We start from the raw sequence: 13,080 nt of genomic DNA on the forward strand, positions 1-13,080 counted from the left end.
CAATTCAATTCTGCGTTAATACACTTTAATAACTCTTGATTAGCGCTTTTGGATTATGATATTCGGGCTGTAAATGTAAGAGCAACAACTTATTCAACAAAACAAACTCATCTTAACACAATCTTGGTAAATAAAGCAATTTTCTGGTTAAACTTGGAAAAGTAATGCAAAAAGTACTGGCAAAGACTCGAACATTTGAGTAAAGAGTTGAAACTTGGTGGGTTTGTAATGACGTAAAAACTGAGTCCATTGGTGCTATTAACTATTTCATGTTATTGACAGTTGCCGAGAAAATCGAAGTCGAAGTTGAAACTTTGATCGCTTTTTGTACAATTATGGAAGCAGACTTTTTCATATAACTCTTTGTTACTGATGTAAATTTCAATGGCCAATTAGAAAATGATTTTATTATATTTTAAGACACAAAACTTTCTGTCTTCTGTAAAACAGATTAGTTCGATTTTTAGTGGAACCGATCGCATTCTGTTAACACAAGATTTAGCGAGTTGAATCTTGTTATTTGGCCAAAATAATTGTTGCTTCACATCATGGATGTGACCTAAACTTGTCAATTGCCAAAGAACCCAATTGATGAAAGCGAATCTCTTCCAGGAAAATGTCCAAAGGTACATTCATTGGTCTCCTCAATTTACCATTAGATTGATAGTAGTAAAGTATTGGTTCAAAAGCTATGCGACATCGGTCAAAAAAATATTCATTCCGATGAGGGTCGAAATATCTAGTGCAAGAAATACCAAACCATTAATATTATTTGAAAAGCTGCCAATTTAATATACAGAATATGTAGTAATTTAGAAAATTAACAAAAGTTTGATTGAAATTCGGATCAATATTTTTTTAATAAGTTAATTAGTTTTCAATTAGCTGCAAAAAATCGATTCATTTTAGAGCTACAAAGTAGCAGTCAATCAAACCGATCTTTCTTAGCACTAATACTGTAGAAGTAGCACAAGCAGACATTTCTTCCATATTCGTGATTTAACAAGAGATTAAAGTACCTTTACGATCGAAGTCTCTTATTGTTTAATGTCTATGAAAACTAAATATGAGCGAGAGAACGATACTCCAAATTAACTTAAGACTGATACTATTGTGAAGGATTTCATTGCTTAAAACTAATGCTTTGAATTAAATGCATTGTAAATCTAATGAAACGATGCTTTTCAACTCACATGAAACTCACTTATGTTAAGTGTTATTGCTGGAAACTTTGGCTTTCGAGTTTGGATTTGAAACTTGGTGGGTTTGTAGGGGCATAAACTGAGTCCATTAATGGTTTTAAAAAGTTTCTTCGATCAACAGTTTTCGAGAAAATCGAGTCCAAAGTTGAAACTTCGATCGCGTTTTATTCCATTATGGTAATAGATTTTTTCATAAAACTTCATTTTACTCATGTCAATTTTGATGATTAACCAGAAAACGCAATTATTTCGAGAAATAAAACTTCCCGTTTTCTAAAAAACAGATCAGTTCGATTTCAATTTAAACGTGTCGCATTTCGTGTCTGTAACAGTTAGAGACCTGAAACTTCTAAATTGTCGATAAAATTTGATGGGTCACATCAAGTATCTAACGATTTTTCCAACTTATCTATAGTTCTCTTGATTTTGGCCATTGACCCAAGAACTTTAGTCCTCAATATTTCGAGAATAATAGTACCTACAAGCATAATTTTTTGACTAAACATTAGCTATTATTATGGGCTATAACTTGATATGATTGAATACCCAATGGAATCTGAGTTAATTAAATAAATAAGGAATATCTTTTTATCAGCTAAGATTTGGGTTTACTTTTATAAACAAAGTTTCAAATCTGATAACATATGTAATAAAATGCTATAACTTATTTGGTTGGATCTTGAATAATTTAATGTGTCAATATATCATAGTCCATAATATAGTCTAATGGTTGGTCAAAGAATGATGCTTGTAGGTACTATTATTCTCGAAATATTGAGGACTAAAGTTTTTGGGTCAATGGCCAAAATCAAGAGAACTATAGATAAGTTGGAAAAATCGTTAGATACTTGATGTGGCCCATCAAATTTTATCGACAATTTAGAAGTTTCAGGTCTCTAACTGTTACAGACACGAAATGCGACACGTTTAAATTAAAATCGAACTGATCTGTTTTTCAGAAAACGGGAAGTTTTATTCCTTGAAATAAGTGCCTTGTCTGATTAATCATCAAAATGGACATCAGTAAAATGGGCTTTCATGAAAAAATCTTTTACCATAATGGAATAAAACGCGATCGAAGTTTCAACTTTGGACTCGATTTTCTCGAAAACTGTTGATCGAAGAAACTTTTTAAAACCATTAATGGACTCAGTTTTCATGTCCTTACAATTTAGCATCAATACGACAATTGTGTTAACTGTCTCTTTTCAGCAAAACATCTTTCAATCTTCTTGGCTAATTGTTTAGTTTTCTGGTTGTTTTGGGTTCTTCTAAATGAAATGATTTGAAGCTGTTGAAGACTGTGTTATGTTTTTGGAGACTCAAAGTTTCAAATCAATCTGTTTGTTGTTAGTTCTGAACTAAATTAATAATCGATGATCTCAGAAGCATCTTGACATAATTTTGATTAAGCAGCCTTTCTATTTAGCTAGTCGGGACTATTAACTATTCACAAGAATACGTCTTTTTCCAGATAATTAAAATCTATTAATAATAAGCTTAACTGACCTTATTCTTCGTCTTGGATCCCCTAGCAGAGTATCTGGAAAGGTACACAATGTCCTTAATTGTGTTTCGAAGCGAGAACATTGATTGTAACCTGTTCACAGAGATGATGATTATGATTTAAAGGCACGAAGGCGCGTTCATATTGGACATTCAAATTGAATTTAATTGAATAGTGCTATTAAGCACTAATGGATTCAGATTTTATGTCCTCATAAACTAACAGAGTCTAAACTTGAACGGAATCAATTTTTACCCGTTTTCACCAATTTGTGTCAATTTGTGCATTTCGATAATTTTGTTTCGTCTTTGCAATAACACCTTAAAAGACAAACCATAAATATTGATTGAGCCAAACTTACCTTGATTGTTCTGGACACAAGTAAAAGGATCAAATTATTTAATGACTACACACAGATATTCAAATGCCTCTTAAAACTTGAATAAAATAGTAATTCGTTGATTTGTATGAAGATCAAATAATCAATGTCTATTATTTTGTACAATTTACTGGATTAAGATTGTTAGACATTTTATTAAGCTATCTATTTTGATGAAAGTTCTGCTGTTGAATCAAATCTAATTAGTTGTGTAGTTTGACTTTTTTGTCTGATCTTTAGATTCATTTTACTGAAACAATTAACAAATTATTGCACAAAAAGCTCTAAAGTGGTTAATCCATTAGATGGCGCCAACCAAAATGCTACCTATCCTATTGGACTTTTAATTGTTAGATGGCGTTAGCTGAATTATTTGGCTTATTTCGCAGTCAATTTATCATCAAATTGTGTTAATGTTTATTTACTGATTTAATTGGTAGTTGCTTTTATAATTCATCAGTATGTCAGGTTACTATGGCTATCTTGGAGGTGCCATTGCACTGACAGTCTTTGCTGTCCGATATTCAAGAGGAGACTATCCAAAACAACTACCACCTGAGGTTTGTACTGTGATACTATTGTTGTCTATTCAACTTACATGATACTCTCATGATATTATTTCTAATTCTATCTTGTTTACTTTCTGTTTCTTATTCCATTTCTTTTATAGCATAAAGAAGAAGCTGCTAAATTTCAACATGCCATTCTAAGTGCCCAGCATGCTGCTAAAGCTGAAGGAGTTACTTTAAAGTCGTCGGTTTTTAAGTCCCCTCCATCAATTTGATGAAATTACATCAATCTTTATATTTTCCTCGCCAACTGTGATCAAGTCTCGGCCAAATTCGAATGTATTTTGACACATGAACTCACTTTGTTATATGAATTACTTCGATAGTAAATTCTCGTTAAACCTTTTACCCAATCACAGAAAGCTTTAAAACTTTCAATCTGCTGTTTTAACATATTGGCATAGACCTTTGGCAAATAGCAGCCATAGAGTTCGATGCCATCGATTGAAACTATGTACATTTAGTGTGTATTAGTGTACATATTTCTAGATGAGTTGAATGATAAAAATTCAATTAAAAGTAAAAAAGTAATCTCATTTTCTAATATCTCAAATTGGACTTTTATTGCAACTGGTATGATAAAATACATTCAGTAATGAACTTGAAGCAAAAGCAAAAAGTAAAAATTGCATCCCTACTCAACATAAGTAATATAATCAATAATAATACTAAATCAGTTGGATTCAAGTTATATTAGTTTCTGGATTGACATAAAAAACAATCAGCTAGTCTGAGTGTAATGTGAGAGTGTAAATTTGATGCTGAAAATAATCTTTAAGCATTTATGAAAGAACAAAAACAAGATCCTAAACGTCGGATAAATTAAGTCGGTATTACACTTTATTTCATTTATGTAAACAGTATTAAATGTAAAGATTAATGTCAATAATGATTAGTCAAAACATCGCAAATAACAGTAAATAAAATTTAAGGTAGGTGTCTATAAAGCCACTTGATGTCTCTACCAGTCATTGTTGATACAAAATCATTTCCATGAATATGTCCTATGCTGTTGATTGGCATTTCATTATAACATGTTTTCATGTTCCTTTTTTTGAATCCTGTTCATTTGATCTCTCAGTCATCATTTAATAGACCGATCTCTATTTTCTGGATCTTGTGCCGCAAAATTTTGCCCATCGCCAGTGTCCAGTGATTTGTTTGTGTCACCCAACTTAACCATGACTTTAAAAGTTGACAAAGTATTAAGAAAAAAGCTTGATCGCAATCTTGTCTGTCTGTCGCTAACTGTTTTCACTGGTCTCTTCATTTCTCTATATGCTTTATTCATAGAAATAAAACATGCCAACAATCCAAATTACAAACCGCTCTGTGATCTCGGTCAAGGTGTGAGCTGTACAGCTGCACTCTTATCCAAGTAAGTTGCATCCAAGTTTTGTTCATGTCAATCTCTTCCGTCTTTTTTTCTTCTCATGAGTATTGACATTCTGCCTGACTTGTTGATCATTATTGAATATTTATTAATTGCAAGTTTTATTCATTTAGGTATGGCAAAGGTCTTGGTTTACTGCCAGAAGATTCACTATTAAACCTACCCAATCCAGTTTATGGAATATTCACTTACACAACTCTGGTTTTGGTGACCAATTTTAGTGGAACCGATCGTTTCCTGGTTAACCTCCTTCTAATAATTTCAATCATAATTAACCTTGTTTCCTTATACCTGGCTTACATTCTTTACTTTATTTTACACAATTTATGTGTTGTTTGTGTGGCAACTTATGTAGTTAATTTTTTCCTGCTAGTCTTCAGTATACAAAGAAAAAGACTCATACGAAAATTGACCTCACCTAAGAAAGAGTAACCTCAGAACCAATAATAAAAATAATAATCAGTCCTAAAAATACACCAAATTATATTCAATCCTTTATTGACTGCATTATGCTCATTCATACTCTATTTAATCCACAGAAATCTAGAATTGAATTTTTTTTGCTCCTCAAATGAAATATTTGAACAATCATCTTGTACTCAAGTCATTCGTTGTTAATATTTATTTTTACTTACCAATGTTATTCGCAATTAAAATTTTGTTTTTCAAGGCATTGATGTTAAATAATTGTAATTTTCTTGATGTGATCCTCAAATGATTCTAGTTTCTACTCTTCGAGGCCATTATCGTCAAAACAAATTTATTCAGAGAAAACAATTCAACCAATTTTCATGGTCTCATGCTTGGATAATTAACTTACCTCAACATTTCCTTAAGGAATTTTCTCCAAGGATAATTAGTTGATTATGTCATGTGGTTAGAGAGATTAAGAAATCTTCTGTCAAAAAAGCCCGAAAATTTGAACACATGCAAACAGTTTTTCAATAACTGGATTAATTTATACAATTTGAATTTACAGATAATGCTTTTTTAATGGCAATATTTATAATGATATATGCACTGTAAGGAGCTCTTATAATGAGGTATATAGTCGAAACAATTTAGGCATTTGGCGTTGATCAATTTGCTTATTTCATTTGTTCAAGATGAGATGATAAAGTTGAAATTAATTTACAATGATTGCAATAGATGATGGACACAGAAAAAGTTAATAAAAAATAAGAAATTAGGAATCTTGTTAATTTTTAACTTGTTCAAGTATAAACCTTAAAAATTAGACTATCGTTTAAGTTGACTAAATAGTCTTGAAAGAAATAAAACAAGTTGAACATCGTTTTCACAGGGATAAGGTCTGAATAAAGGAGAAAACGAAAAGAAAATTGAAACTTAAACAGCTTTTGTACAGGATGATAGGAGATTGATACGATCAATTATCATTCCAATAAACAATAATCTTGCAGTAAATCATTCCTGGCAGGATTGGTTATAGTACATTGAGTGTAAAAATTTCAATCAACGTGGATATAGCACTTCATTAATGAGAAGTAGAACAGCACAGTTCTCTGTAACAGTTAATCGTGGTGAATTAGTTAACAGTGATGATACTGGTACAGTTGATATACCAGAATCAAATAATTATGATTATCTGGAAACTGATTTAATCGCTTGGATACCACTTCCAGTGACACTTCCTTCTTCGTAATGAATGTCTTCTTCCTTGTCTTTACGCTTATTTAAATTTGTATCCGGTCAATCTCTTCTTTCTTTTGAATGTCACTTCCATCTTGTTTTTGATTAGTTCAGGTTTTCCTCGAAAACCATTGAAGTTGGACTGAGTAGTTATGATGAAAGACACTGTCTTGAAACTATTCCGATGGTCCAATTGATTCTTTTAGTCTCAATATTGTCTTTAATCCTTTTGTTGGAATCCAAATTGGATCATTTAGTGAACTTTAGCCTGGACTAGTTGAGGGACAATCAAAGGCTGGTGCAATGGCGGTTTCAAATTTCCAGACAGGTGAAACTATTCCACAACATTCGTCTCCTTTGTGCTTTTCAACGTAATGCTTTAATTATGTCTGGAGATACCTGATAGATATCTTCATCTCTTCATTAGGTAATCAAATAATATTGTTATTAGGTATGTAATTTAAATATGGACAAGGCGTAAAGGATTTGGTTTTGGAAGTAGGTTACACAGCAAATAATATGTAATGCAGTTGTAATAATATTATTAATTGTTTGCACTTCAAATATTCTTGGATATAAGCTGATATATATATATATTTTTTCTATCGAACATTGCAAAAGAAAGCAATCGAAAAATTATTTACTTATAATACATGTTGATTTGACTACATAGTGTCAGTCACTTTTTAAGATCATTTTTTTTACAATAGCAAAATTGTCGACATGATCTAATTTGTAGGCCAAAGCTGGACAAAGATTAAGAGAAAATATAACTTTTCTCTCGAACACAGATCAAATTGTTTGTTTTTTTGAATAAATTAAAAAGAAAACAATGATTAACTCAGGGATTAATGTTTATCTCAATTAAAAGTAAAGGCGTTAACTAAGACTAGTTGTTTAACTCTAGTCTTGCTGATTTGTTTCTTTTTTTCCGAGATGATTTGATGATGTTCCCATGTCAATATACTGTTTTTATAACAAAGCAATATTGGACACTTGATTTTGAGCTCCTTTTTTTGTTGGCAAGCTTCGGATTGCTTCTTTAACTCATTGTTTAACATGATTTTTTTGATGACGGTTCATGTTTATCTGTGGCACAACACAATATCTTGCAAAATCTTGAGTGAATGGTTTCAAAGTCATTGAATAAGTTCATCAATTTTATATCATGAATTTTCCCAGATGTCCTTGTCCACATCCTCAAGAGTCACAAGACCAGAATATTCAATTGAATACAATAGAAGATATGGATTTGTTTTCCGATTCCATTTTGACGAAGTTTATAAAACATTGGTACTATACTTGAAAATGTCCATGTGTATAACATGTAGATAATATTTGGCCAAATTTAAATAATCACCTTAAATAAACAGAAGTTGTGATGGTTCACTCTTTTTGACAGTAGAGCTCTTTTAAAGACTTTAACTCTTCTATTAACGCTTTATTTTGTTGTTCCAAAACATTGACATGCTGCTCAAGGCACTTAATATATTCTTTCTTTTTTCTACGACATTCTTTTGCAGCTTCCCTTTAAATTAGAAAAGCAAGAAAAGATTTGTAAGAACGGTGATTTGAGATTAGAGACAGAACGATATAAATAGAAAATAATATCGTCATAATATACAGCAAGATTTAACTATTTACCTATTTTTTGCCAGTCGAAGTTCGCGTTTTTTTGCAGCCTCTTCAGCATTTTGACCATGAGGCGATGTAAGTGTGGTCGGAGATGTCATAACGACACCTTGGGGAAGCCCAGTAGGGACTCCAGTCGCTGATGCCCGTAATTGATATGCTTGCAAGTCAGCTGCTGATACAGTCACTGATTGTAATAATAAAAAATGAAAGTTGCAATTGAGTGATTAATTTCAAGTAAATGAATGTAAAAATCTAAACAAACAACAAAAACAAGGACAGAAAACCCTTCAAAATTGAAAAAATATGTTTCTTGGTTTGAAAAGGTTGAATCATTGAGAATAGATATTCCTATAGTACGTAAATTTAAAACAAGGAAAAGGGACGATAATTGTGATGAGAGAAAACAAGGAAAATCTTACCGGGAACAAAAAACTGTCCATCCTGTCCTTGGGTAGTGTACTGCACAATAGTGTTACCTCCACTAGCTGCATTTGTCATCGTTAATGTTTGTAGACCCTGAATGGTACCGTCTTGAGAAGCAGAGGCTAGTTGAATGGCTGATGCTGGTACAACTTTGACATATGGACTTGAAACAGCAATTGTTGCAGCATTACTTGATTCACTAGACTCACCATCGTCTTCCGATTTTATATCAGCTATGGACGTAGACGAGCCAACATCGGCCGATGAAAGATCATTCAAAATTTTACGATAAGATGGCCTTCTTTCGAGCACTTCACGTCTTTTTTTGGATTCTTCGTCTAATAAAGGTGAAGGAGTTTGTGTTGTATGTTGAGATGGAATAAGTGTTTCCCCATGGTCACTACGTGAACTGGAGATTAGATGAACTGGTTGCATTGAATTCATTTCATTAGTTTCTGTACTTTGTATCACGGACCCTTGGCCCCCTTTATTAAAAAATATAATGTTCTTAGGAATAGAAACTGCTTGAACTGATGCTACAGCAGCGGCTGATGCTGAGGCAGCCCCACCGGTTGCTTGAATGACAGATTGTTGATTGACAGGTTGGATGACAGATTGTACTACATTAGATTGATTAGGAAGTAATTGAACAATTGAAACAGAACCACCAGGTTGGGGTACTGCTATAGTTTGTGACACAGGATTGTGTTTAACACCAGAAGGAGATGGAACTGAAGTGAAAACAACGGTGCCATTAGCAGTTCGCACTGGTAAAGATAAACTAGAATTTACTGTAGATCCAGATCCGGTAGCTGATGCTAAGGTAGATGATGCACCTCCAGTTGATGGTGATACAGTAACAACTGATCCTGTTGATGTAGTCGATACTCGATCAAGGCTTTTAAGGGACGTGATTATACTTTCGTTTGAACCATCCCTCTCTCGACGGCTATCCGCAGTTGATGTGATTACTTCTTCTTCGTCAACCGACGAATCCATCTAACAGGACTAAAATCCAGATAGAAGGAGAATTTATTGGTCAATTTGGATCATTCAAAATTTAAAAAATCAAACAATTAAATATAACAACAAATCTCTAACTTGTCTAGATTTATCTCTTATCAATTCACCAACATGGCGTCACAATTTGAGCCATGAGGCGAGCGCCATCTAGTGCTAACATAACCCATAACAGTTTATAACCGTTTTCAAGGTCAGTGATAAGACCTTCATTAGTCAAGTTTTCTAGTGATTCCAAGGTTTGATTGTTGAACATGGCTTCAACAATTTTTATTACATATTCTCAGATACAGGTAGACTAAAAGCAAGAAAATAAACGAGTACTGATACCCTGAAGCAGATAAACCTAAGATTAGAAGCACTAACTTTCAAGGTGATCGCAACATTAGAGCTAATAAAGTCTTTCATCAAATATCTTACAAAATATGTTCAGCCTAACGATCGGACTTTTGTCCCATTTTTAGTTAGCCATCGACAGTAGATACTAAATATACAGTTACGAATTGTAGTCAAAAAATGCTGATCCATAGCAATGATTTGGAATAGAGAAAGTCTTATGAATTTACTGATTGCCTGATTTAGGTAAACGTTCACCATTGATGATAAAAAGTGGTGCAGTGGACTAAGATTGCTCAAAAATCTGCAATTTAACCGTCAAATACAACTGGAGAAAATGAAAAAATTGATTTACGAGAGGAGAACACCGAAAATGTTTGGAAATACAATTATCTGAAATATATTGAAATGTGCTGGCCTATTGCTTTCATACCAATCAACTGTCAAGATCAAAACTGTCAGTCTTTGAATGGCAAAATGCGAGTAAAATGTTTCATGCTTTGAAAAAAACAAAGTTCAATATTAATCTTAATTGTCCTAATATAGAGTTGATATTTGATTTAACAAGATAATAAAAAGGATGTTCGAAATGTAACGAGGTTTGTGAGTGCTTATGATAAGGCATATTAGAAAGTTACGGCTATTCTACTGGTAAACAGTAAAAATCGAAATCAATTAAATTCAGAGAAAAGCTAAGCTCAGATTGACATCAAGATTTGAAAAAGACACGTCGGTTATTGTTTCTTTAGGTAAATTTATCATGACAAAATATTTTCAATCATCGCTATCACAATAATCATCTGTCTAATACTTAACTTTTGTTTCCTCGTCATCATATCATTATCATTTCATCCCGGTGTTTTACTACTATTGTCATCAAATCGATATTCAGATATTTCATAGAAAAGCTTTTGGTACATAAAAACTTGCATGAATTTAAGCTTCTAGATCTTTTTAGTTGGTAGTCTAATCGCAAATCAATGCGATACGATCAAAGTAACTACAACAAAGGCAATAAATTAGTCAGCAGAGAGAGGATGAATAACATGATCTAAATGAAGAGAAGACAAAACCATCAATGCTTAAAAATCTTGATGCCATAGGTATACTAAAGAATCAAATCTTCCAGAATCTTTCGGCTAATTTTTAGTTTTGAAACCTATGAATTTGTCCATGAAGTTTCGAGATTCTAGCTAATATTAGGTCTCCTTGGGTGAGTTACAAATAATTTTAGAACCATGATAGTCGTGAATTGGCCATTACCTCGATTTTGAGTAGATAGATTTATAAGCCGCAAATACATTTGGATCAAAGGAGTCCATCGGAGTATCACGTATCATAAATAAAAACGGCATGTTGTCACGAAGGCTTGTAATACGTTGTATGGCAGATTTGTAGGATGAAACATGAAAGATTCACAATAAATGGATGATGAACATTGTGTAAATTTTCAGCTAGATAGTATCAAGATGTGATCTCCACTCATCGTTGAGCGATTGTTGCCAAAATATTGCTTGTTCAATTGATGAGAAAACTTGAAGTTGTTAAGTGATCATGCATAGTCTGAGAAAATAAAGAAAAAAAAGGAAATAGTGAATTCAATGTTAGAAAATGGTAGGAAAATCACAATTTAGACAATCACAATTTTCACCCAACTTGAGACATTACAAGATGTGATACAGACATTTTAAGATGGAAAAATATTCAACTTACCAGACTTAGCTTCAATGTTTGGTTATCCAACAAGTTGACTCTGGTGGAACAGTTGATTAATTATTTTAGATTTAGAGAATATTAAAAGGTAAAATGGGTAAAGAACAAGAAGTTGTTCATTGTTGTTAATTATATCAGTGTTTCATAGAGACTGATATGAGAATAATTGGACGTCATTAACAATAGGTACAGGATGCAAATAAAGAAGACAAAGAAGTGAGAGTAAACCCAATCTCGGGTTAGGACTGACATCAAAATTACGTCAAAGAACACTCAACAGACATGATGATGATGATTTTGAGAGAGTGATGCAAAAAATAATGAAGAGTGAAGAGAAAAAATAAAGAGGAGTTTGGATAAGGCAAATAACTTGCTTTTAGTTTGAAGGATGATAACAGGATCAAAAATGAAAATAATTTGTTCTACTGTTGATGGATACTGTTCAATAAAAAAACAAAATAAAACGATATTAAAAAAAGCGAAACAATTTAAAGAAAACGAGTGAAAATTGAAAAAGTGGAAACCATGCGTCCACATGTTTTACACTACACTTAGCATTGTTAAGTCCAATTTACTTGTCTTCATCCTCTCATCGTAATCTAATCGATGGATCGTGTATATTTTATGGTAAACTTAATGGTTATCTTTTCAATTTACCTGAAATCCATTTTCAATGGTTGAGTTATCAACAGATATAAACAATGATTAACCAGGTACAGCAAAACACATTGTAAGGTTTACTCATCGGGCGTTTCAAGCGTCTCATTCTCTGTAACACCTTTATACAGAAACATTTGGCGTAAACAGATTTATCTAAATTTCTGGATCTAATGTTGATCTTAATTATTTCAAAATTCGGATCGCCCTAAAGATTATCAGTGATTCCAAAAAACTGGTAAATTTAGTCGTGAAATTATAATTTCATCTTTCTATTTTCACCTCCAGAGAAGCGTTTCACGATTAAATTTTGATTAATCGTAAAAGATAAGGCATTTAGCAGTTTTATTAAGTTGAGATCGATTAAGATCATTACTAGGATTGTTTCTGAGTTCAATTCTGTTTTCAAGGTTTGTATATAAATCAGACGAATCAGAAACGTTCACCTTTCAATCAGACTTGCGATAGCTAAACCAATAGATTTGCATCGACATGCAAATTATTTTCATCTGAATAAATTTGAAACTATTTAACTTTTTAAAGACTTGTATTGCTTGATTAATCTGGAGAAGCGTAAATAAATTGTTACAAATGAA

General features: G+C 32.4%; 2 protein-coding genes and 1 long non-coding RNA gene across 5 annotated transcripts; 2 read left to right on the forward strand and 1 right to left on the reverse strand.

Moving 5' to 3' along the window:
* The first annotated feature begins 3,461 nt into the window (after positions 1–3,461).
* On the forward strand, positions 3,462–4,203 carry LOC149094784 (uncharacterized). The gene is made up of 2 exons (XR_016198151.1): positions 3,462–3,648; positions 3,759–4,203. It is a non-coding gene; the product is annotated as an uncharacterized LOC149094784 (long non-coding RNA).
* A 484-nt stretch (positions 4,204–4,687) lies between these two features.
* On the forward strand, positions 4,688–5,723 carry Vkor (Vitamin-K epoxide reductase). The gene is made up of 2 exons (XM_015929951.2): positions 4,688–5,035; positions 5,164–5,723. The coding sequence occupies exons 1-2, from the start codon at positions 4,839–4,841 to the stop codon at positions 5,480–5,482; spliced, it is 516 nt and encodes a 171-aa protein (XP_015785437.1). The 5' UTR covers positions 4,688–4,838; the 3' UTR covers positions 5,483–5,723.
* Positions 5,724–6,022: 299 nt separating this feature from the next.
* Positions 6,023–12,575, reverse strand: LOC107362324 (uncharacterized). 3 transcript variants are annotated; one of them, XM_089266727.1, is made up of 6 exons: positions 12,485–12,575; positions 11,828–12,265; positions 11,378–11,677; positions 8,755–9,766; positions 8,345–8,519; positions 6,023–8,228 (listed from the first exon to the last, which is right to left on the reverse strand). In XM_089266727.1, exons 4-6 carry the CDS (start codon positions 9,755–9,757, stop codon positions 8,087–8,089), a joined length of 1,320 nt encoding a protein of 439 aa, XP_089122853.1. In that variant the 5' UTR covers positions 9,758–9,766; positions 11,378–11,677; positions 11,828–12,265; positions 12,485–12,575; the 3' UTR covers positions 6,023–8,086. The 3 variants fall into 3 exon arrangements, with proteins under 3 accessions (XP_089122853.1, XP_015784844.1, XP_015784845.1); XM_015929358.3 differs by lacking the exon at positions 12,485–12,575 and having other exon boundaries at positions 11,828–12,376; XM_015929359.3 differs by lacking the exons at positions 11,378–11,677; positions 11,828–12,265; positions 12,485–12,575 and having other exon boundaries at positions 8,755–9,866.
* Positions 12,576–13,080: the final 505 nt, after the last annotated feature.

This window comes from Tetranychus urticae, chromosome 1 (assembly GCF_039701765.1).
Source record: "Tetranychus urticae isolate SD_2017Ah chromosome 1, NJAU_TeUrti_SD_1.0, whole genome shotgun sequence".
NCBI classification, from domain to species: Eukaryota; Metazoa; Arthropoda; class Arachnida; order Trombidiformes; family Tetranychidae; genus Tetranychus; species Tetranychus urticae.